The sequence below is a fragment of the Myiozetetes cayanensis genome, unplaced genomic scaffold (genome assembly GCF_022539395.1).
Source record: "Myiozetetes cayanensis isolate MyiCay16 unplaced genomic scaffold, myiCay2020 scf6-25, whole genome shotgun sequence".
In the NCBI taxonomy this organism is placed as follows: Eukaryota; Metazoa; Chordata; class Aves; order Passeriformes; family Tyrannidae; genus Myiozetetes; species Myiozetetes cayanensis.
In genome coordinates, this window is record NW_026087853.1 from 380103 (window position 1) to 403589 (window position 23487).

The window sequence follows — 23487 nt, forward strand, 5'->3', positions numbered from 1 at the left end:
CTCAGCCCCACGCACTGACCCCAGCGCAGCGCAGGGGTCGCGCGGTGCCGCGTTAATTAAAACTGTTGCGGCCAGGGATAAGTCCAGGGTGCCAAAAAATGCCCTGCAAAACACACCAGCAGACGGGGGATTTCTGTAATTATCACCAATTAGTCACTGGTGCCTGATTGGGGTGGTGCTGACGGGTATATGTCCAGCTTGGTTTGGAAGGGCTGATAAAAGGAGGATGCTGTGCCAGGCACCCACCCCGGCACAGCCATCGCTGCTTAACAGCAGGAAAAAGCGGCTCTTATTTGGATCTGGTTGCAAAATTAATTAATAAATTAAGGACACTACTGCAACATTTCCCTTTTTTTTTTTTTTTTTTTTTTATCGTGCATTTTGCAGCTGGCTCCATAAAAGTGCCATTTCCCTGTTGTCGCCCTACAAATCCCGAGTCTTCGGCTTCTCCGGCTGCCGCCAAATGGGGACGGGAGGTGCAAAGTCTGGGAGTGGAGCGGCTGGAGACGAGGTGAGCCCTTTTTGTCAGAGCTTAAATCTGTGAAATGGTAACTCAGAGCAGCAGGAGGGCTGCCAGCAGCCGGGAGCATCCCAGGGAAAAGGCCAGCGTGGGTGCCTGGGGACACGCCGGGATGGGAACTGGAGGACCTTTCCCTCCCCTGGAGACCTCTCCCGTGGCAAGATGAAGGAGAAATAGAGGCCGAGTCATCAAAGGGAGGGGGACTCATTAAATCCATTCCTATTTAGCCTTTATTAAACACAGCCCACGGGGAGGGAAGAGCCGCCTCCCCTCCTCACCCCCGCCCCGGGGAGACAGGGCTGGCTGGTCCAAAAAACCCTTCCACATCTGCTTTGAGGAAAATTTAGGGGTTTTTTTAGGCCAGGGCTGAAATCTGGAGGCTATACATAGCAGCAGACAATGCAGTCCCCCTCCCAGAAGTTGCTGATTCTCTCGTGCTCCTCCCTCCTGCCCCAAAAATGTCGGGTCTGAGCAGAAATCAGCAATTAGGCACCTGAGACCTGCCGTGGTCAGTGCCCGCCCTCGCCGGGGCCAAGGGATATTTTTAGAGGACAAAGGGAATTCTCTGGTAACATGCAATCATTTCTGGAGCCTGTGGAAAAGGCACAGGATGCTCCTGGTGCTGTGGATGCTGAGGGTGCCAGGGGAAGGGGGGCAGTGGGGATACCCCTTGCTGGAGGGGCACAGCCCCATGCCTCCATCCCCATCCTGCTCCCAGGGATGGATGGTAAAGGGAGGCAGGATCCAGGGATGCCCCATGATCCTGGGCCTCCCAGCCTCAAAATAGGGCATGGCTGCATCCAGGCCCATAGGACAGTGGCTTGTACTGGAAGTAACCACTCCAGAAGCTTTACTGATGCTGCTTCCCCATGGGAGAGCAGGCGAACGTCATCATCTTCATGGAATCATAGAATCCCAGAATGGTTTGGGCCTTAAAGATCATCTCATTCCAATCCCTGCCATGGGCAGGGAACCTTCCACTAGCCCAGGTTGCTCCAAGCCCCATCCAACCTGGCCTTGAACACTTCCAGGGATCCAGGGGCAGCCACAGCTTCTCTGGGCAACCTGTGCCAGGGCCTCCCCACCCTCATAGCCAAATATTTCTTCCCAATATCCCATCTAACCCTGCTCTCTGGCAGTGGGAAGCCATTCCCCCTTGTCCTGTCCCTCCACACCCTCTCCCTGCGAGAGGATAAATACACTGAGGATCCAGAGACGCTCCAACAGCCGGGAATGGGGACACTGAAAGGCTGTGGGTGTTTGTACCATCCACAACAGTTTTCCTTGGCTGGAGGAAGGAGATGCCAGGATCAGCAAAACCTGGCAAAATCACAAGGAAAAGGGCTGGCTAATTACGTTCCGAGGAGTTTAATTAGCGCTGGTGGGAGATGGGATGGTGCTCCCGGGTGTTGTGGAGGAGAAAAGCAGCACAAACCCTTTATCACACAGCAGGTGGTTCACCCAAAACCGTCAATTTAGGATCCTCCCCCTTGGGAAAACTCACCTGGCTGCTGCTCCCAAACACTCATCCCGCCGTCCCTAAGGAGAGCCCGCTCCAAGCAGAGGGGGAGGGAGAAAGGGGGATTGAAGGGGTGGAGCGTGGCCGGCAGAGGACGGACTCACTCATCACACTGGTAACTCCTGCCTGTTCCCTGCCCGAGGTGGGGAGCAGGACTGGGGGGGCCCTGGGGACAGGCTTTTCCCAACCAGCTCCACAAAAAGGGGCTCACCCCTTTATCCCAGGGTTTCTGCAAGCTGGGGACCCCTCGGGAAGCACAGCTGCAAGGAGCACAGGATCTACATCCCTTACTATGGATACCCCTCAACCCCACTTATTTCAGGAGCTCCCACAGCTCCCCCAGCACCTCCACCCGACTCCAGAGCGCTGGACCTGGCTGCCACTTCCATAAAAATCACCAAAAATCAGAACTGAAAGGCTCAGCCCACCCATTCCCCAGCCCGAGGCAGGAGTTGCCTTAACCAGCTCTGCGGAGCCGGGATCGCCTGTGCAGGGAGCACAATAAATGCAACGTGTCCTTAAATTCAGACCCCCCCTCCCTCAAGCCTGGGAGCATTTTAGATCTCCACGAGTCAAAACGATGCAAACAACTGTCACTTTATTGTCACGTCCAGCCGTACCGCGAAAGGCACACAACAAACTTCATTGGTACAAAAGAATTTCGCTCCGGGGCGGGGAGGGTGGGTTCGTACAGTTTTCCTTGAGTTTTGTTGTTATTTTTTTTTCCTTTTTTTTTTTTTTTTTTTAATTTTGTTCTTTTGCAACACAGTCACTGGCTCTCCCATCGCCCCGACGGGAAGATCCTTTCACAGAAAGGACTATTTTGTGCAGACAGACAGCTCGTTATTGCAGGCGGAACGGCCGGAGGGGCAGGGTGGGCACGGCCACCCCCGGCTCCCGTCGGAGCCGCCCCGGCCACCTGCGGAATAAACGGGAATAAATGGCACCTCTGTGTGTCCCCCCCCGCTCCCTGGCACCGCTCCTGCTCGCCCAGGGGTGAGCTCCATCACAGCCCTCAACGTCATCCATCCCAACCCCATCGCTCCAACACTCCGGTCCAGCTTCAGGATAATGCGATGAGGGGGAGGAAGGGAGAGGCAGCCCTGGTTTAGCTGCCCCCTGCCCAATTCTGAGCAGTGTCAAGCATTTCTTTCCACAATTTATCCCTTTTTTCCCCTCCAGCTCTGTGTTTTGGCAGGGTAGTGGGTGAGGATGCCATGGATGGAGGAGCTGCCAGCATGACCCGCCAGCAGAGGGGGCAAAAAAAGAGGCTGGGGGTGAATTTGGGGAATTTTCCTGCCTGTACCAACACGGAAACACACGTTGCTGGTGCACACACCACAAATCCAGCCATGGATGGGGACCTGGAGAGGCAAACAGGATCCCAGCCTGGGATGTGGCACCCACAGGAGAGGCTTTTGGGGTGTTTGCCACGGTCCCCCCAAAAGCAGAGCAGGGCACCTGAGCCCCCCAGGCAGCATCCACCAGCTGCCCTGTGCAGATTTAGGGAGCTAAGGATGCTTTAGGGACCACCATCCTCCTGCTTGCCCTGCCAGCATTTGCATATCAACATTATTTTCCCATCAAATCTCTCGTGCCAGGCAAGACCTCGGGGTGGGGACAGGCTGCCAGTGCCCTGGTCCCACGGCAGCACCTGAAGCTCTCCCACACCTGCTCCCACGTCCCAACCATCCCAGTAACACCGAGGTTTTTTTGGCACCGTGCCTCTAGCTACACTCCCTTTCTTTTGGTACCAGCTCCCCCTTCTTGGCTCCCTCCCCCCAACATTTCTTATAAAAATAAGATTGTGCTTATTTATAAAATAATTATAATTTTTTTTTTTCTTAAGAAAAGCTTCCAGTTAAAAAACGGCGGTGTATCAAAATATGGCAGAACTTTGGCTGTCAATGGCTAAACTCTAATTAAAAATATCCACTAGAAAGGCATTGTGCTGTGAATATTAGCTCTGTAACGCTTCACCCTCCGGTACCGATGGCAAATATTCCACCTGGGCTGCCTGGCTTCCCTAGGACACACTCAGAAAACCGCCCTTGGATTTTTCCAGCACGTCACCAGTGTCGTCTGGCAGAATTATTCCAACTGTAAGAGACTTAAAGACACATGAAAAGCCTTGGGAAAATGCAACGGAGACTGCACCGGGAAGAGCCACACATACAAGGCAGTTGCATACATATTCTCCTCGAGAGGAAAGTCTATTATCTCACCTTAGTGCTTAGAAAAAAAAATACGATTATTTATACAGTTCATGAAAGAAGAGAGGCAGATCCTTTGTATAAAAGGGATTGCAGAGCAGGAGTAAAATGCAAATGGGTCTATAAGATCCACACATATATAAACATACGTACCTCGATATATTTATATATGTATTCTCTAGATATTCAACATTTCAGATGCATTATTGCAATATCCTTACAAGAGACCTATTCTTTTCCATCCTTTTCCATCTTTTCCATTTTTTTTTTTTTTTTTGGGTGGGTTTGTTTTTTGTGTGTTTTTTTTTTGGTTTTGGGCGTTTGCTCTTAAAAAAAAAAAAATTAAAGAAAAAGATTAAAACAAGTTGCAAATGGCTCTGCCAACTCCCAGCCACCATCCACCTCGCTGGGAACCGCTCTGGCCCGACCTCCGGCACGTTGTTTTTGGAAGAACCGGCGTGATGCTCTGCCCCGGCCGCGCCTTCCTCCACGGAACATCAATTATTGCTTAATTCTCCCTTCCCATACTGGCCTTTAGGGTTATTTACATTTCTTTGGCTTGACTTGAACTCAACAGTCTGGCACTTTCTCTCCAGCTGCCAACACGGAGCCGCTGCTGCCGCCAGACAGGGGGGCGAGGAGTGGGGGGGAAGAGGCCACCACGAGGAAAACATGGGTGGGCTCCCGCTGGTAGAGCGAGTTGTGCTTCTCCCAGACGAAACAGGACAACTTGTGTTGGGCACAGACTCATCCAGGAGTCGATCCGCCGCTCCCCGGGGATCCCCACCGGGACAATCCTCCCGGTGCCACGGTCCCCACGGCCTCGGCGTGCAGGGAGCGGGGCAGGGCCTGGGGAAAGGCGCTGTGGACGCCCCCAGCGCAGGGCAGGGAGCCCCATCCTCCCCCACAAAACGCCCCGAGGGCGGGCAGCCTCGGTCCTGCCCCCCCTCCCGCCGGGGCGCTCAGACGACGAACTCGGGGACTTCATCGTGGGTGAGGTCCAAGGAGAAGTATTTGCTGGTTCTTTTGACGGGGAAGCTCTCCTGGATGTTGATGCACTGCTGGGCCAGGCAGCCGTTGCAGTAGAGCCCGTCCTCGTCCAGCCCGTGGGCGCAGCCGAAGGTGTAGCTCTGCGCCGTGTCCTGGCACAGGTTGGCCAGCTGGAGGAAGTCCTTCTGGTAGAGCCGGATGTCGTCCAGGCTCAGGCTGTGCCGGTCCGTCGACGTCTTCGGTTTCCTGCACGACGTCTGGGGGAAAAAGCGAAGAGCTTTCAGGAAACCCTCCAGGAAGCCAAGGGAGGCCCAAAAGCCCCACCAAACCTCCCCCGGGGGGGCCGCACGCACCTGGGGCAGGGAGTCGGTGCTCTGCCCCCGCAGCTTCACCACCGTCTCCGAGGAGCTGGAGGTGGAGGAGCTGATCTCCTTCACGATAAGCCCTGCGTGGAGAAGGGAGGAAGAGGAGGGTGTGAAGGTTATTTTGAGGTGCCTCAGCTCTCTTGGGATCCAGCCCTGCTCCCTCTGGGGCTTGTCCCTTCTTTGGGGCAAAGGCACCCTCTGCTCAACGGGGTGCCACTGCCTACAAATCATCCCGAATTTGCCCCCAAGAACTGCATCCAAAGCCATCCCCAAGGAGCCTGGTACCTCAGAAACCTCCTAGTAGCTCCCAGCATGGAGCTGGAAATGTGGGTGACTCCTTGGGTGCAGGCACAGCTCCAGAGAAGATCACTGAGTCCAACCACTCCCCCAGCACTGCCAAAGCCACCACTAACCCATGTCCCCAAGTGCCACATCCACATGGCTTTGAAATCCCTGCAGGGATGGGGACTCTACCACTTCCCTGGGCAGTCTGTGCCACGGCTGGACCACCCTTTCCATGTGGAAAATTTTTTCCCAAAAATCCAATCTAAACATCCCCTGGCACAACTTGAGGCAGTTTCCTCTTTTTTTTGCCCGATCTCTCCTTCAACCCACTCTGGCGAACAGCTTTTCCCAGTGTCCCAAATGGACACTTTTGGGCTCATTCTGCTCTGCTGAACGCCAGAGAATCACAGAATTGACCTGGGTTGGAAGGGACCTCAAACACCCTCTCATTCCCAGCCTCAAAGGCGTGACTTGGACTGGGGAACTGGAAGTGAAAGCGGCCACCACCTTACCCGAGTGCCCGTTGAACTTGCGCGACAGCAGCATGTCCTCCGTGATGTAGACGCACATGTCGGGGCTCACCTCCATGTCTCCAGCCTGCTCCAGCTCCCGGGGGTCATCCACCAGCATCTCGATTTCTGCCCGACACAAGGAGGCGGGATGAGCCGCTGGCGCGACTCCCCCAGCCCCGACCAGAGACTCACGCCGGGAAAAGCCCAAAGCGGTGTCTCACCGTCGTCCTGGGAGTCCTCCTCCAGCCGGTCCTTCCCGCCGCTCTCCACGCCGGAGGTGTGGGAGCTGCCGTGGCTGGTCATGGAGCTGCAGGTCTTCAGCTTGCGGTGGGCGCCGGCGCCAGAGAAGCCGTCGTCGGGCCCCATCTCCCTGGGCTTGGGGTCGGCCTCGATGCCGGAGGTGTGGGAGCTGCTGTGGCTGGCGGTGGAATGCCGGGAGAGCCGCTTGTGCCGGATGCTGCCGGCGCTGCTGCCGCTGGCGCGGGAGCGCTTCTCCAGCTGCTCCATGTCCAGGTCGAGGGTGTCGCTGATGTAGGATTCCCGGTACTGCTTCTTCTCTGCAGGGTACAACAACGTCAGCAGCCTGCATCCCGATATCCCGATCCCCTGGGGTGCCCTGGATTCCTGGGAAGGGCACAGGCCACCCCGGCACACAGGGGCACCCAGGGGAGCTGTCACCCCAGCCCAGCGTGGGGACACACCTGGAGACAGCCTTGCCCTAATGGCATTTAGGGATGGTGGGATGGGGGAGCCTCAAACCTGCTGTGCCCTGTGCTGTGCTGTCCCTCAAAGTGGGAGGAGGAGGAGGAATAAGAGTTGAGGAAGAGGAGGAAGAAGAGGGGAAGGAGAAAGAAAAGTAGGAGGTGTAGGAAGAGGAGGAAAAAAAAGAGAAGAGGAAGATGAAGATGAGGAGAAGGAAGAAGATGAGGAGGATGAGGAAGAAGAAGAGGTTGACAAGTAGGTAGAAGAGGAAGCAGATGAGGAGGATGAGGAGGAAGAATAAGATGAGGAGGATGAGGAGGAAGAAGAGGAGGAGGAAGAGGGGAAAGAGGAAAATGAGGAAGACAAAAGAAGATGAGTAGGAAAAAGAGAAGAAAGAGTAAGAAGAGAAACAGGAAGAAGAAGAGGAAGAGGAAAAAAAGAGGAGGAGGAGGAGAAAAACAAAAGGAGGATGAAGATGAGGATTGAGGAATAAGATGAGGAGGAAAAAGATGTGGAGGATGAGGAGGAAGAAAAACAAGAGTAGGACATGGAGAACAAATAAGAAAAGGAGGAGGAAGGTGAAAAGGAAGATGAGGAACAGAAAGAGGAAGATGAGGGGAAAGAAGAGGAAGAAGATCTGATGCTTTCACAAGAGCTTTCTGAGCTTGGAGATGGGATGAGGGTCACTGGGAAATGCTGCAGGGGGGCACTGGGAGGAACTGGGCCATCAGGCATGGCAGCAGGACTTGGATCTTGTATCCCTTAGTATCCCTTTGCAGAACTTGTATCCCTTCAGTATCTGGGCCAGGAGATTATCCTGCTGGGCAGGGATGGGGTGGAGGACGCACAGTCCAGGGGGATGCAGGGACAGCCACCTCCCCAAACACCCTCCCAGCCATGGGGCTGGCACACCAGGCACTCCAAGAGGCAGAAATGCCGGGTGGGAGCCTGTCACGGGTGGGATTTGGGAGCCTGGCACGGGGGGGACCTACCCTCGTTCTCCTCCAGGCGCCGGACCTGGCGCAGGACGGGCTGCAGGTTCATGTAGAGCCGGTGGCTGCTGCTCAGCAGCTGCAGCAGGTGCCGGGAGCGCAGCGGGCACCCCGTGTAGTAAATGAGCTTCCTGGCAGAGGGCAGCCCATCAGGCAGGATCTCGAACTTCTTGCCCTGCGTGGGAGAAGGGAGGGATCAGCCCCGAAGAGGGAAATGCTCCAGTTCTCGCCCCGTCCTGCTGCAGCCCACGGTTAACCCCACGGATTGGAATCACCCGCCTGAGGTCTGGGCAACCACACCTCACGCCCAAATCAGAGCCCAGGAGATGCTCTGCCTCGGGATCATGGAATCACAGATGGATTCAGAGTTTGGATTTGGAGGAACCTCAAAGACCACCTAGTCCAACCCCCTGCCATGGGCAGGGACACCTTCCACTAGCCCAGCTTGCTCCAAGCCCCATCCAGCCTGGCCTTGGACACTTCCAGGGATCCAGGGGCAGCCACAGCTTCTCTGGGCAACCTGTGCCAGGGCCTGCCCTCCTCCCAGCCAACAACTCCTTCCCAATATCCCATCTAACCCTGCCCTCTGGCAGTGGGAAGCCATTCCCTGTGTCCTGTCCCTCCGTCCCTTGTCCTGAGTCCCTCTCCAGCTCTCCTGGAGCCTCTTTAGGCCCTGGAAGGGGCTCTCAGGTCTCCCTGGAGACCCCCCAGGTGAACCCCCCCCAGCTCTTCCAGCCTATCTCCAGAGCAGAGGGGCTCCAGCCATTGGAGCATCTTCATGACCTCCCCTGGACCTGCTCCAACAGCTTCACATCCTCCCTGTGCTGAGGACCCCAGAGCTGGAAGCACTGCTCCAGGTGGGAATGGTGGCACTCACCACAAAAACCAGTTTTCCCACGTTTGTCCACGGGAAGTCGTAGAGCAGCTGCTTTTCTTCATCCAAGTTCTGCAAAAGGAGGAGAGGGAGCCCTGGCTGAGGCTGCTGGCAGGGGCAGGGAGCTCGAGCTGAGCCATCAGCCTCCCTCAGCCACCTACCTGGAAGATCTGGATGCCCCGTGTTGTCAGCCCCAGCGTCAGGGAGGCCTCCACTTCCCTTTTGTCCTAAGGGGAAAAATTAGGTGGTTTTAAACATACAGTTTGCAGCACAAAGTGGAGAAATCAGCCCCAGCTCAGCCCAGGGATCCTCCTGCAGTCATTCCAGTCACCATTCTATGATTAACGTGCCAAATTAATAATATAATCATACTGTGAGCATGGTAAGGTTGCCAAGAGAAGCTATGGCTGCCCCTGGATCCCTGGAAGTGTTCCAGGCCAGGTCAGATGGGGCTTGGAGCAACCTGGGCTAGTGGAAGGTGTCCCTACCCATGGCAGGGGGTGGAACGAGATGATCCTTGTGGGTCCCTTCCAGCTCAGCGTATTCAGTGATTCTCTGACATATTTCTTGGATAGGGGATTGCCAAAAATGAGATCCCAGAAACCCTCAGAACCTCCTGGATGGGGCTCACCTTGTACAGCCTGTAGTAGTGCACGGCCACGTCATCGAGCCGGACGGCCTCCTTGATGTACTTGAGATGGGCTTCGGAGGCCGTCAGGGCAAACTGGTCCTTGTGCATGTTGGGGACGTGCTTCAGGATGTAGTCCTTGCCCCTCTTTGCAACCACCTGTTTGGAGGAGAGGAGAATTTTGTCCAGCTGCTCCGTGCTCGCTCAGGGCTGGATTCCGCCCCGGAGCTCCTGGGCAGCGGTGATTTCAAGGGAGAAAGGGGAAATGGGAGCAACGGGATTTGTTACAGAGACCTGCAGGCAAAAATAAAATAGATATAGCAGTCAGCTGCTTCTCTCCAGCGGGATTTCCCACTGGGAAGTGCATGTGTGCTCCCTGCGCCCAGCCCATGGAGCTTACAGCACTGGTGACACCTGTGCTGGGCCAGGAGAGCCATGCCCAGGTCCCCTGTGTGAATGGGGACACGGACCCAGGGCCATCACTCCTCAGTGACATGTGTGAGAGAAAGAGAAAACAGGAAATTTTGGAAAAAAACCAAACCAAAACAAAACAAGAAAGAGGTTGGAAAGGAGAAGAGAGACCTCTGAGCACCTAAAGGGGCTCCAAGAGAGCTGGAGTGGGACTTGGGACAAGGGCCTGGAGGGACAGGACACAGGGAATGGCTACCCACTGCCAGAGGGCAGGGTTAGATGGGATCTTGGGAAGGAATTCTTGTCTGTGGAGGTGGTGAGGCCCTGGCACAGGTTGCCCAGAGAAGCTGTGGCTGTCCCTGGATCCCTGGGAGTGTCCAAGGCCTGGTTGGAAGGGGCTTGGAGCAACCTGGGCTAATGGAAGGCATCGCTGCCCATGGCACAAGGTGAAATGAGATGGTCTTGAAGGTCCCTTCCAACCCAAACCATTCTGGGATTCCATGGTTCTGTGACACCAGTTCCCAAAGGACTGCACAGCCGGAGGGGCTACACCTGATGGTGGTGGGGCGATGCCGTGCTGGCACACGGCACACAGGGAATCCCTGGCACACAGGGAGTGCCTCCGGAGCATCCCAGCAGCACACAGGGAAATCTCCCCTGGCACAGAAGCTGCTCCAGCCCCACACCAACCCCGACCCCCCCTTCCCGCAGCTATTTCCAGCCCCGCAGTTGTCCCAGGTTATTAATAACCAGGATTGAGCTGGAGACAGGGATGCAGCCGGAACGGCGGCTGCCTGGGAGCCCTCCAGCTCCGAGCAGGGACCACAGCCACAGAACACTCACCCAGGCAGGGAAATAGGCCTCGGGCTCGAAGTACTTCCCGTAGTGCTTGTTGCGCTTGAAGTCTCCCAGGTCGGCTTGGAGGGCGAAGGCGGTGAGGAGGAAATAGGCCTCTTCCCGCAGGACACACTGGGAATGCAGCACCTGCTTCCGCAAGTGCCAGTAGTAGTAGTAACGTGCGGTCCGGTCACTGCGGGAGCAGGGCACAGAGCGGGGAGAGAGGAGCAGAGGGGAGAGGAGCCACTTTTGTCATCGTCACATGGACTGTGCCTGCTCCACGCAGAAATCACCTTTAAATGTCTCAGGGTCGCCTCCCTTGGGTTAGGGGTACAGCAGGGTTAGGGGTACTGCACGATTAGGGGGTACAGCTGGGTTAGGAGTATAGCAGGGTTAGGGGGAACAGCAGGATTAGGGAGTACTCCAGGATTAGGGGGTACAGCAGGATTAAGAAATGCTGCAGGATTAGGGGGTACAGCTGGGTTAGGGGTACAGCAGGGTTAGGGGATACTGCAGGATTAGAAGGTGCAGCAGGGTTAGTGGGTACAGCAGGGTTAGGGGGTACAGTAGGGCTAGGGGGTGCAGCAGGGTTAAGAAGTGTAGCAAGATTAGGACATACAGCAGGGTTAGGAGGTGCTGCAGGGTTAGAAGGTACAGTTGGGTTAGGGGGTACAGCAGGGTTAGGGGGTACAGCAGGGTTAGGGGTACAGCAGGGTTAGGAGATACAGCAGGATTAGGGGGTGCTGTAGGGTTAGGGGATACAGCAGGATTAGGGGATACAGCAGGGTAGGAGGTGCAGCAGAGTTAGGGGTTCAGCAGGGTTAGGGGGTGTAGCAGATTTAGGAGGTGCTGCAGGGCTGGGGGTAGAACAGGATTAAGGGATACAGCAGGATTAGGGGGTGCCAACCAGTGCAGCAGAGTTAGGGGATACAGCAGAGTTAGGGGGTGCAGCAGGATTAAGGGGTATAGCAGGTTAGGAGATACAGCAGGATTCGGGGTCCAGCACAGGAGGGGTAGGAGGTGCAGCAGAGTTAGGGGGTACAGCAGGGTACCCCATGGCCAAGACCATGGGGTGGGAGACCACTCCAGCACCTTCCTCCCGCTAGGAATCTCTTAGGGAGTGAGCAGGGCTGACTGCTCACTTTTCCCACTCAGCAGTGTAAATCTGCACTGCAGCCAGGTGGAATAACCCCCCCCAAAAAGTATCCCCACGGGGCTGCAGATGCCACCTGGTCCCCAAAACCCAGAACATCACTTTGCCCCTCAAACAGGACCTGAAGTTCCCACCTGGCCAGCCACAGGCCCAAAGGTGAGTTAAAATCAGGCTGTGCCCTGGGTTAAACTCCAACAAATCCCTAAACATGATGTCCCCAGGCCCCCCCGAAAGGCTCTGCATCGCTGGCTGGGAGCAGCATCCCCATCTGCCCCCTGTGTGGCAGGAGAAGCCACTCAGCACCCACCCCCAAACAGCTTCAGCTTTTGGGATGCCAGCAGGATTCCACAGCATCCTGAGGCTGCAACCCTGCCCCAGCAGGTGCCCAGGTGAGCAGGGTCAGGGGGGTGCACCTACCTGATCAGCCTGCCGTTCTCCACATAGTACTGCACTCGGAAGTGGATGATCATCGGGGGGCCAAACTGGTCGATCCCCTGGAATGGAGGAGATTTTCAGGGTTCCTGTGGAGACCCTGGCATTGTGTCCCAGTCCCTCACCTCAGCTCTCTGGGGGTCACGTCCTTCATGGCCACCCCTTGCCCCACATGGGTGAGTTCACTCTGATGATGGCATTATTTTCCTCAGTTAAGAGCCTGACATCCATTTCTCCCCCCCCAGTCTGCTGGAACTCGAAGGAGATTTGGATTTAAAGAAGCAGGTGGCTGGGTTTCAGATCCCCAAGGGGGGCTGTACCCCCCCACCACTGCTGCTATCCCTCTCCCAGGCCATTATCCACCAGTCCCCTTCTCAGGTCCAGCACTGGAGCCTTGACATCGGCCCCTTGGCACCTGGCACTGAAATAATGAAAAGGTGCTTTGTGGAGAGAGAAGGCAGATGGGAGAAGAAGGGACCTTAAAAATTCTGCTGAAGGAAGGAAGGAAGGAAAAAAAAATGGCATTTGGAGTGCCAACCACCAACCACCCACTGGTTTGGCTCATTTTGCACATCCACCCCCATCTCCCACACTGGCTAAGTGTCCCCCCCACACCCCTCGGCTGCATTCCCGGGTCCTGGAAGTGACCTGCGACGGGGACAGAGGTGGCCTTACTGCCGTCAGCTCTCCATGCAAGACCTCACCGCTGACCTTGCTGGCCTCCTTCTTCCACTCCTTGGGGCAGTACTTGTAGAGTTTCTGGGCCAGGTCCATGTACACGTGCTCATTGTCTGAGTGGGACAGAGGTGGCGTCAGCATCCCCCACATGTGTCCTGCACCCCGCCAAGCCCTGCCCTGACCCCCCACCCTCCTCATCACCTAAAGGGTTAATTTGGGTGCACCCCCTCTGGATGCTTCTCCCCAGCCTGGTGGCATCTCTCCTTGCTGGACCACCAAACTCAGGGCATAAGCTCCTGACTTACTCTGGATGACGCTGAGCCCAAAGAGGTGACAGTCCTTCAGTCTCAGGAGGTCACACACCTGCACCAGTAACTCGTGGCACAAAATCTTCACCTGCAAAAAAAAACAAACATCCCATGAGCGGTCCTGGCTGCATCTGTGCCCTCCTGAGCCGGGCAGGCACCACCGAACCCCTCACCAGAGCCCCGAGAAGGATGGGGAGTGACAGGCTGGGCTGTGGGGTTTGGTTTTCCGTGGGGTCATTATGGAAGTCTCCAAAAGCCTGGGGTGCTCCAAGCAGAGCAGAGCTCTGCCAGGGATGGGATGAACAGGGGACCACGGGGCAGCTCGACAGCAGTGGGTGGTGGAGGAGCCCTGCACTGGGGAGATGGTTTTTGGGGGCAGAAAACAGAACATTCATAGAGTCACAGAATCCCAGAATGGTTTGGGTTGGAAGGGACCTTAAAGAGCATCCAGTTCCACCCCTTGCCATGGGCAGGGACACCTTCCACTATCCCAGGTTGCTCCAAGCCCTGTCCAACCTGGCCTTGAAAGCTTCCAGGGACGGGGTAGCCACAGCTTCTCTGGGCAACCTGTGTTGTTCCCATCCTCACAGGCAAGAATTTATTCCTAATCTAAATCTCTCCTCTTTTAGTTTAAAGCCCTTACCCCTTATCCTAACACGATCTGCCCATGTACAAAGTCGCTCTCCATCTTTTTTCACAAGCTCCCTTTAAGTACTGAAAGCAATGTCAAGATTTTCCTGCACCAAAGGAAACACCGGGCAGTGGGGGGAATTTCACATTCCAAGCTACATCCAAATTAGGAGCCAACCCTCCTCCTGTTTGTTCCCTGGGATAGCTGAACTGCCATCCAGAATGGATTGTGGAGCTAAAGGATGGGGTTTGTGCCACCCTGTGGGATGCCAAGCAGCGGGCCACCCGTGGAAAACCCCGCTGCTGCCAGCAGAAGAACACCGAGTCAAGAAGAAGCAGGAGAGCGTAAAACGCTGCCGCAGCCTTAGGGGGAATAACTCCTGTGCATTTCTCCGGCAGGGAGAGCGCAGGCAGGCTGGGAATCAAATCCAGCAGCAAAACCAGAGCGTGCAAATGGTTGCAAGCCCCCGGGTGTGATGAAAATGTCAGTGCTTAGGGGGTTCCCCAGACCCACCACCCCTCCCCACCCCCGCGCTGCCTTACGTTGATGATGATGTTGAGGGAGTCGTCGTTGGGGAGGAAGATGCAAACGCTGCGTCGGTCCTGCATGACTCTGTTGTTGTGGAAGGTCAGTTTGTTCATCGTGCTCGGGGCTCGGGGGGGCTGGTGGGGGGCACCTCACCGGCGGGCCGGGGCGGCCTCGGTCCCCGCGGGCGCCATCCCTGCGGGACAGAGCGGGGATGAGCCCTGTGCGTGGCACCCCCAGCTCCACACACCCCTCCCCAACCATCAGCACGTCCGTCCCCCCCCACCAGAAGCAGGGTGTCCCCCAAAACCCCTGAGCACACCCCAGCACAGCCACCCCCACCCCCCGTCCCAAGCCCGGCGCCGCGGTCAGGGCAGGATCGTGGCCCTGCCCGAAAAAACCTGAGCCAGCAGTTTTGTTCCCCAGCCTCGGGTTCAGGAAAACCTCAGGAAAGGCTTTCCTGGCATATTTAAAGCAAATAAAAGTTTATCTGCTGGGAACAACCCGGCTGTGCCGGCAAGGAGCAGTGTGGGACGCGGGAGGTTTCCCTGCCAGCTGCAGAAAGGCAAGGAGATGGTGTGGGGTCCCCTAACAGGACCCCCACATCCCTTCCAGTTCCAGCTCTTTGCTGGGGTTAAATAAAACCATCCAAGCACTAACAGCGATTTGCAGGTGGGAAAAGCCATTCAGAGCTGGTGAATCCATCCTAACACTGACCCCATGCACTTTTTACCCCACGACCCACCATCCGCGGGGACGCAAATTCCAACGTGACACCGCGAGGAAGGGCCTTTAAACTCCAAACTAGTTCAGCCTTTTCCTAACCCACAGGTTTACGCTGGCACTGGGGCAGCAGAGTGTCGCCCTTGTCACCAAATATTTGCTTTGGTCTAGATGGAAATGCCTTCGGCTTCCGAAAGCCTGGAACCTCGCGTGTTTGTGCAGCAGGGAAGAAGTGCCTCGAGGTGCCTTTTTTTTTTTTTTTTGGGTGGTGGCTCCTGGGGTTCCACACCACAGCTGCGTGTCGTGGCCGTGCACAGCCCCTATCCGCAGTATCCGTGCCCTGTGGCCACGCACCGAGGCTGTGCCTTGCCTCTGGATGCCGTGCCCACGTGTTGCATCCCTGATCGTGTTTCTGCGCCGTGGCTGAGCGTCCCCGGCCGTGCCCAGACACGATTGATCCCGACCCGACCGGAGCCAACAGCGCCCGGCGCGCTTTCAAGGCTCGTCAAAAGCCCCAGCGGTGAACGAAACGGGGCTGGAGGTATTTGGCAAGCGGCCTCTCCCGGCCCCGTGCCCGGCAGCTCCCGTGCCCCGGCGCGGGGCCGGGCGTGACGCGACTCGCGCGGGTTGCGGTGAGGAGGAGCCGCGTCCCTGGCAAAGCAGCCGCGTCCCAGGGCGCCCTCCGGCAGCCTCTCCCATCCAAAGGTATCCTGCAGCCCCAGTGGATTCACGAGAGCATCTTCCCATGGCAGCTCCGTGGGCTACAGCAGGCTCAGCGCTACAGCCACTCCTGAGTTAGTGGTGAATCCATCACTGGGATTCTCTGCCGGGCATTGGCCCCCACCCAGAGCTTCCCATGGCACCACGGTGCTCCCAGAATCATGGAATGGTTTGGGATGGAAGAGACCTTAAAGCTCATCCAGTTCCAACCCCCTGCCATAGGCAGGGACACCTTCCACTAGCCCAGGTTGCTCCAAGCCCTATCCAGCCTGGCCTGGAACACTTCCAGGGATCCAGGGCACAGCTTCTCTGGGCAACCTCTGCCAGGGCCTCCCCACCCTCACAGCCAGGAATTTCTTCCCAGTATCCTATCTAACCCTGCCCTCTGGCAGTGGGAAGCCATTCCCCTTGTCCTGTCACTCTCTGGCATCCCAGGGCTGCTGTTCATCCCCAGTCACTGTACTTCCTCCTCCTCCTGCAGCCGGGATTGTTCCCAGAGCATCAGGGATTAAATCCCTCAAGCTGCCGTCAGCAGAGCACAGATATCAGAGTTAAAACCCCCAAACTACACATTTTGGTATTTCTTTAGAAAACAATTTCTTTAGAAAACACCTCGGTTCCTGCTGCTGAATGAGAACATTCCATCAGCTGACCACACAGGGATGGTCCCTATGGAGAACCCCCTCCGTTCCAGGAGCTTCCCTGGGGGCTCTGCCAGCACTTGGAGTCGCCCGGATTTTGCAAGAGGGCACACAAAGCCCTTTCCAGGGCGCTGTGCCTCCAGCAGCCTCGGCCAGACGCCGGCAAATTCTTTCCAAGCATCTGCTGCTCGTTCCGACAATGTCAGCTTTGATTCCCCGGGACCCCGCGCCGCTGCCCTCGGAGTCGCTCCTGCGCCGGCGGAAGCGTCGATGTGAGGCACAAACAGAGAACCAGGGAACGGTTTGGCTTGGAAGAGACCTTTAAAGATCTAGTCCAACCTTCCTGGCTCCAGAGCTGGAAAGATCCTGGACCGCAGGGAGAGCCCCCCTGGATTGCCACGCAGCGGAGGGGGTGACACAGGTCATCCCACAATCCAAGTGGGAACCTCCACCCCGGGCAGTTTTCCAAAGGGTTTTCCATTCAGAGAGCAAATCCAGCTGGAAAAAACCCACTGCGAACGAGGACTTGGGCATGGATCAGCCTCTGCAGGAGATTCAGGTCTTCCAGCCACGTTTTCCATGCTATAGGGAAAAGAGCACTGAAACTCCACAGGAACACAATGCAAAACCCTTGTAACTCCAGAGAAAATTCCTCGATCCGCTGTGTTTTCCAGCCCAGGCTGCTGGAATACTGCCTCCCTCTCTCGTACTGATGCCATGGGATAAATCCTGTCACAAAGCTCTGCTGTAAAGAAAACATCACGCCACGAACCTGCTTGGAAAAGCAGCCGGGGCCAGCGCTGCTGACTCGGCGAGGGATTTATTCATCCCAGGATCCTGCAAACACTGAGGGCAGGGAGACGCTGGGCTTGGTTCAGATGGAGGTGCTGGAGCAGCGTGACAGGCTCTCATTGGAAATACAGATTTGGATGCAATTCCAGGCTGGGGATTTAACATCTCTTGAACTTGCCGGCCGAGGTGGGGTTTTGCTCCGAGCACGCAGATTCCATGGATGAGGAGAGGCTTGATGCACAAGCAGCATTTTTCCCACTCCATGTATTCAAAAGAAGTGGATAAGTCTCTATCCTGATGGGTTTGGGTCAGGTTTGCACCCCTGTGGCACCCACCAGACATCACAGTGCCCCCTGCTCAACCCAGCCAGATCTGCAGCCTCCAGGCAGATCCAGCCCGTTTCCCATCACCCAAATTCATCCCCTCCATGCCAAAATATCCATTTTTTAAGAAAAAAATTTGCCCTGTAAGATATCTCCATCCCTGGAGGGATTTAAAAGCCATGTGGGGATGTGGCACTTGGGGACATGGATTAGTGGTGGGCTCGGCAGCGCCGGGGGAAAGGTTGGACGCGATCTTAGAGGTCTTTCCCAACCTAAAATACTCCACCATCCCACGACTCCAACCCACCCCCCGAGGCTTTTGTTCCAGCCCTCCTGAACCACAAGAGGGGCGAGGGAAGGGATCCAGCACAGGACCCACACGTAGGCACGGGCCATCCCGCAGCCAGAGGCTGCCCAGAGCGCAGGGGGAGATGGGAAGATGAATTCACGGGGCAGGAATTTCTGGTTTTTAAGCGTTTGGAGTGGGTCTCACCCCACATCACAGGGCTCAGGTATGTGCAGAGCTGTTATTACAAGTTTTAAGGCCGTCACTTCATGCAGCCTCTCCAAACCCAAAAGCCAGATTAATTCCTGCTTGCGGTTGCCCCGTAATTAAAATCGTCTCCAATTCTTCATGAACTCAACAGTTTCCTCCTAATGAAGGGAGGCAGATGAAAGGGACCTTCACTGGGAAAAAGGACTCGGTTATAAATATTCCATTACTTCATCCGCCACAAGAGCTATTTGGATGCTGGAAACTCAGCCTGGGCAGCCGGGGGCCGGCCCCCACCAGCCCCAGCAGATGCCCCCGAGTGCTGGGGGTATCCAAAAACCCTCTCCAGGGAAGGTTCCTCCAGGAGCTCGGCTGTCTGCACCTTTGCAACACTCCTACTCCTCACCTTTGCCTGCTGCAATGGGACAACAGCAATGGGCAGAGAGGGTGCTTGGGATGCCACGTGCACCACCCCAAAAACAGGATAATGGTCCCTCTGTCCCGTCCTGCTGGGGACAAGCCCCATGGGACACCACATTCCATAGGAAAACACAGGCCAAGCCATGGCAGCTCAGGAAACTGCTCCCCTGCTCATTCTTCTGTCATGCACGGAGCCGAATCCAGCCTGGAAGTGCAGATTTTCCATTCAGCCCGAGGAAGAGCCATCCCAGGCCCCTTCATGGCCTTACTTTGGAGCACTACAATGTAAATAAAGCATCCCAGCCTCCGCCAAGGATGGACACAGAGATGGATTTCTCCTGGCAAGGGCTCCAGCGAGGGAGGGACGGCGCCTGCTTTTCCTCTTCCCTCTCCTGCTATAGAACCAGCCCCTTCCATCGTATTTCCTTCCGGCAAACTTCGCCTGAGCCGTGGGGATTAGAACAATATCAAGGCTGGGTTGGGGAGGGTCGTGCTCAGGACACTCCAGCTCTCCCATCCAGCTCCAGATCCTGTCCCCCAGCATTCCCAGAAGTTTTATGAACCATCCCCCAGCATCAACAAGCCTAAACCTCCCAGACCCCTGATCCCGCTCCCAGGACCACAGGCATCACACTGAAGGATGCACATGGATGTGAAGGATTGCCTTTGCTCCCCTCTCCATGGGGAGGCTGCAGCCCACACCAGCAGCAGCTGCCATAAATCCCTTGGGATTTGGCTGCGGGATCCCTGGACCACAAAGCAGCCCTAAGGGCCAGAGTCACCATCCCAGATCCCTGCGCCACAGAAAGCACAGCCCTGAGTCTCCAAACCATGGACCTCCCCGTCCATGAATTAGAATGATATTTTAAATATCATTAACAACGTAATTGAATTAATAACGTTGTGTAGTTATTAATATTCATACCGCACGGTTATGAATATTCATGTCATTTTATATAATAACACACCCCCGAGACGCTCTGACCCCGGGCAAACCCTTCCCAGCACCCTGCTCCCAGGCACACTCCTCTGCACGGGATCAGAGCCCAAACCCATTCCCACTCCGGGGAACGCTGCTCTGCACACATGGAGAGGAAAAATAGAGGATGTGAAGTGCTCTGCAGACAGCCCAGAGCCCAAAAAACCAGCTCCATTTTAAGCCAAAACACACAAACCCAAGCCTGGACTATCCGGAGCCCCCACTGCCCTCCGTGGCGTCCTCGCCTCCAGCTCCAAATCCAGCAAAACAAAGCCAAACCAAGTTCCTTATTTTTTTAATCCTGGAGCGGGCAGAGGGGGATTTATCTTCCCCCAGCAGCGCCGCTCTCTAGTTTTCCAGCTGGGAAAGCTCCTCAGCCACTCCACAGCCTCCATCAACTTCCCAGCCCCAGCAGCAACGGGGAAAATCTCTTCGGGAAAAATATCCTGAGCCCACTTTTCAGACAAGGAAGGAAAAATAGCAGCCTAAAACTCAATTAAGGAGCAGGCAGATATTTTAACCAGCGCCATGGTTTGTATACTCCATCTGGAGTCCAAAGGCTGCCGGGTTTTTTTTTTAGCAGGAGGGAACTGACATCATCTTAATTTCAAATTCCCATTTATTTTTACATCTGGTCTGAATTAATCTTTCTCAGCGTCCTGACTTTCATGTAATGGAATAATTGCTTACAGACTCGGGGTTTAAAGAGCCTGAATAAACCCAGTTTAAAAAAAGAAACTCCTTTAAAAAACGATAGTAAAAATCCAGTACCTAGAACCAAACCCCAACACGCCTTCGGGATCGGGAATTTTAAACGGAACATCGCTTTCAAGCAAGGGAGCTCAAATTAATCCCAGCTCTATCCAAGAATCAGAGAGGGCGAGCGAGCCCTGTGGAAAAACACCAACACAAACCAGCCCGGAATCAGGGAGAGCAGCAAAGCTCCATCAGTGCCACGCTGAAGCATCTCTAGAAAATTATCTCTGGAAAAGCAGAGTTTGGCTTAGGGGGAAAAACATCCTCGTGGCCAGAAGAGCATTGGACACGGGCAGAAAAAGGAGGATTCAGGAATGGGAGATGACAGTGAGGGTGGTGGGGAGCTGGGGGCACGGAGGGGCCAAGATGTGCCTTGCTCCCACACGGGAGTCAAAGGACACGGGAACACCAAGCACGGTCCTGGGAAACCTCAGCTCCAGCCCGGGAAACCTCGGCCCTGGTTTCCCTGCTGCCACGAGGGCACAGTGTCAGATAAAGCCTGATTTAGGAGAGGCATGGATTTATCCCCACCGCTTCCAGAACGTGGCAGGGATTCACATCCCCCTGTGAGAAGCACGGAGCAGACCATCAGTGACACTACCAGGAAGCAGCTGGAACCCCCAGCATCCCCACAGGGTGAGGGGCACCCATGGACAACGGGGTCCCACAGGTGCCTGTGACCCAGAAATAGGAGGATCCACGGATGAGAGGACCACAGGTAGGGGAGCCAAGAGATGACGGGAACCACGGGTGAGGGTGCCCGTGGGTGAAGGGATGGGGGGGGTGAGTGTGATCCAGGGGCTGAGGGGTGCCGTGGGCAAGGGGATGTTTGGGTGGGAGTGACCCAGGGGCAAGGGCTCCTGCAGGTCAAGTGAGATCCAGGGGCAGGAGGACCTGTGGGTGAGCGAGACCCAGGGGTGACAGGTCCCATGGGAGAGGGGATGTTTGGGTGGGTGCGACCCAGGGCCAAGGGGACCCGTGGGTGACTGCGAACCAGGAATGAGGGGACCTGTGGGCAACTGTGACACACGGGCAAGGGGACCCGTGGGGGAGTGTGACCCGGGGGAAAAGGGTCCCACGGGTGAGTGAGACCCGTGGGCGAGTGTGACCCAGGCACGAGGGGACCCGTGGGTGAGTGAGACCCGTGGGCGAGTGTGACCCAGGGACAAGGGACCCCGTGGACAAGTGAGACGCAGGAGCGAGGGGTCCCACAGACGAGGGGACCCGTGGGCGAGCGTGAGCCAGGGGCCAGGGGTCCCGTGGGCGAGCGCTGCCCTGGTGCGCACCCTGCACCGGAGCGTGTCCGGCGCGGCCGCGGCGGGGCCGTGGGGCTCCGTGGGGGTCGGTGGAGGGGTCCGGCGGGGCAGCCCGGCCCCGCTGTGCCGCAGCTCCCGCGGGCGGGCGGAGGAAATGACTCGCATTCCTGCAGCCGGGGCCGCTCGCTCCGCTCCGGCTCCAACTCAGCCCCGAGCGCAACAAGCGGCCGCGCCGGGCCCACCCGCGGGGGGCCAGCCGGGCCGGGCCGAGCCGGGCCGGGCTGAGCCGAGCCCAGCAGAGCCCAGCCGAGCCGAGCCAAGCCGAGCCGAGCCAAACGGAACGGAGCCGAGCCGGGATGAGCCGAGCCGGGATGAGCCGAGCCGGGAGCGCGGTGCGGGGCGCCGGGCACGCACCTACCTGCGGCTCCGGGGACCGCGCTGCCTCGCCGAGCCCTGCCGAACCCCGCCGTGCCGTGCCGAGCCGAGCCGTGCCGTGCCCAGCCCAGCCCAGCCCAGCCCATCCCGCCGCCCCCGCCCCTTCCCGGGCCGCCCCGCACCGCCCCGAGCGGCACCGGCACCGCCTCCCGCCCCGGCGCGGTCCCCGGGACAGCGGGGAAAGCAGAAGGGAACGGGGGGTCCCGGGGAGGGAACCCGACTGTTGGCCCCGAGGGAGGCGTGGGAAGTCCGGCACCCCTCGCCCCGGTCCCGTGTTCCCGTGGGGATTCGCGAACAGGCTCTGGAAAGAGCCTGAGCATCCCCCGGCAGGGAACACGGGAACTGTCTTTGGGGGAATTGAGCAGGGAGGGAGATCCAAGCCTCGACAGAGAGTAAAGCCACTCAGAGATGCTTAGGAGGGAAACTGGCCATCCTTCTGAGGGGACAGGGTGCAGGGGAGGGGCGGGAAAATGCTCCGAGGGCTGGAGCCCCTCTGCTCTGGAGCCAGGCTGGGAGAGCTGGGGGGGTTCACCTGGAGAAGAGGAGGCTCCAGGGAGACCTGAGAGCCCCTTCCAGTGCCTAAAGCGGCTCCAAGAGAGTGGAGAGGTACTTTGGACAAGGGACTGGAGTGACAAGACAAGGGGGAATGGCTTCCCACTGCCAGAGAGCAGGGTTAGAAGGGATATTGGGAAGGCATTGTTGGCTGTGAGGGTGGTCAGGCCCTGGCACAGGATGCCCAGAGAAGCTGTGGCTGTCTCTGGATCCCTGGAAGTGTCCAAGGCCAGGTTGGATGGGGCTTGGAGCAACCTGGCTTAGTGGAAGGTGTCCCTACCCATGGAACAGGTTTGGAACTTGATGGTCTTGAAGGTCTCTTCCAATCCCAGCTATTCTGGGAGCCTATGATTTCCCAGGGAAGGGACTCACAAGTGCCCTGTGGACACCCAAACATCCCTGGAGAGTGGATTCCGAACACCCCCTGCACCCATCCCGGTATCCCCAGCCCTTGCTGTGCCACTGGCACATTAAGCTGGTTCTCGACCAGGAGTCAGGTTGAGGCAGGAGCAGAATTAGGGCCAAATCCCATTCCCATTAAATCCCCCACTGCTGCCCTGGCAGCTGGGTAAAGGTGATCTGGGCTCACCTATGTGAGGCCCAGCCACCCCTCAGTGCACGTAAGGGAGCCGATGCACACACGGATCCCTCTCCATAGGTGACCCAGGACGGGAATAGCAGCAGCAGCAGCAGCACCATAAATTAGCAGCAAAGCATCTCCGAGCCTGCTCCTCCTTCAGAAGTGCCATCTGGTGAGATTGTTTTTGGAGTAGTTATTTATTCCTCACTTTCAAGTGTCTACAGGCATTTTTCGGGATGACC

At 56.8% G+C, this 23487-nt stretch overlaps 2 protein-coding genes across 3 annotated transcripts in view; both read right to left on the minus strand.

Moving 5' to 3' along the window:
* Nucleotides 1-23487, minus strand: part of PSMC6 (proteasome 26S subunit, ATPase 6) — a 246791-nt gene that overhangs the window by 188707 nt on the left and 34597 nt on the right. The window lies entirely within an intron of this gene.
* On the minus strand, nt 2621-22185 carry FRMD6 (FERM domain containing 6). 2 transcript variants are annotated; one of them, XM_050336124.1, is made up of 14 exons: nt 22097-22185; nt 14593-14771; nt 13417-13507; nt 13145-13224; nt 12419-12495; nt 10855-11041; nt 9604-9759; nt 9134-9199; nt 8976-9044; nt 8099-8273; nt 6626-6961; nt 6405-6530; nt 5596-5687; nt 2621-5499 (listed from the first exon to the last, which is right to left on the minus strand). In XM_050336124.1, the coding sequence occupies exons 2-14, from the start codon at nt 14689-14691 to the stop codon at nt 5215-5217; spliced, it is 1839 nt and encodes a 612-aa protein (XP_050192081.1). In that variant the 5' UTR covers nt 14692-14771; nt 22097-22185; the 3' UTR covers nt 2621-5214. The 2 variants fall into 2 exon arrangements, with proteins under 2 accessions (XP_050192081.1, XP_050192080.1); XM_050336123.1 differs by having other exon boundaries at nt 13082-13224.

Bases quoted from the DNA above. Each gene is read 5' to 3' on its own strand.
- FRMD6 (XM_050336123.1), bottom strand. From the start codon at position 14,691: ATGAACAAACTGACCTTCCACAACAACAGAGTCATGCAGGACCGACGC. The intron at 12,496-13,081 runs GTCACTTCCAGG...CCTCCATTCCAG, and splicing joins CACCTCTGTCCCCGTCGCAG to GGGATCGACCAGTTTGGCCC. The intron at 5,688-6,404 runs GTAAGGTGGTGG...TTCTCCACGCAG, and splicing joins CAAGTTCAACGGGCACTCGG to GGCTTATCGTGAAGGAGATC.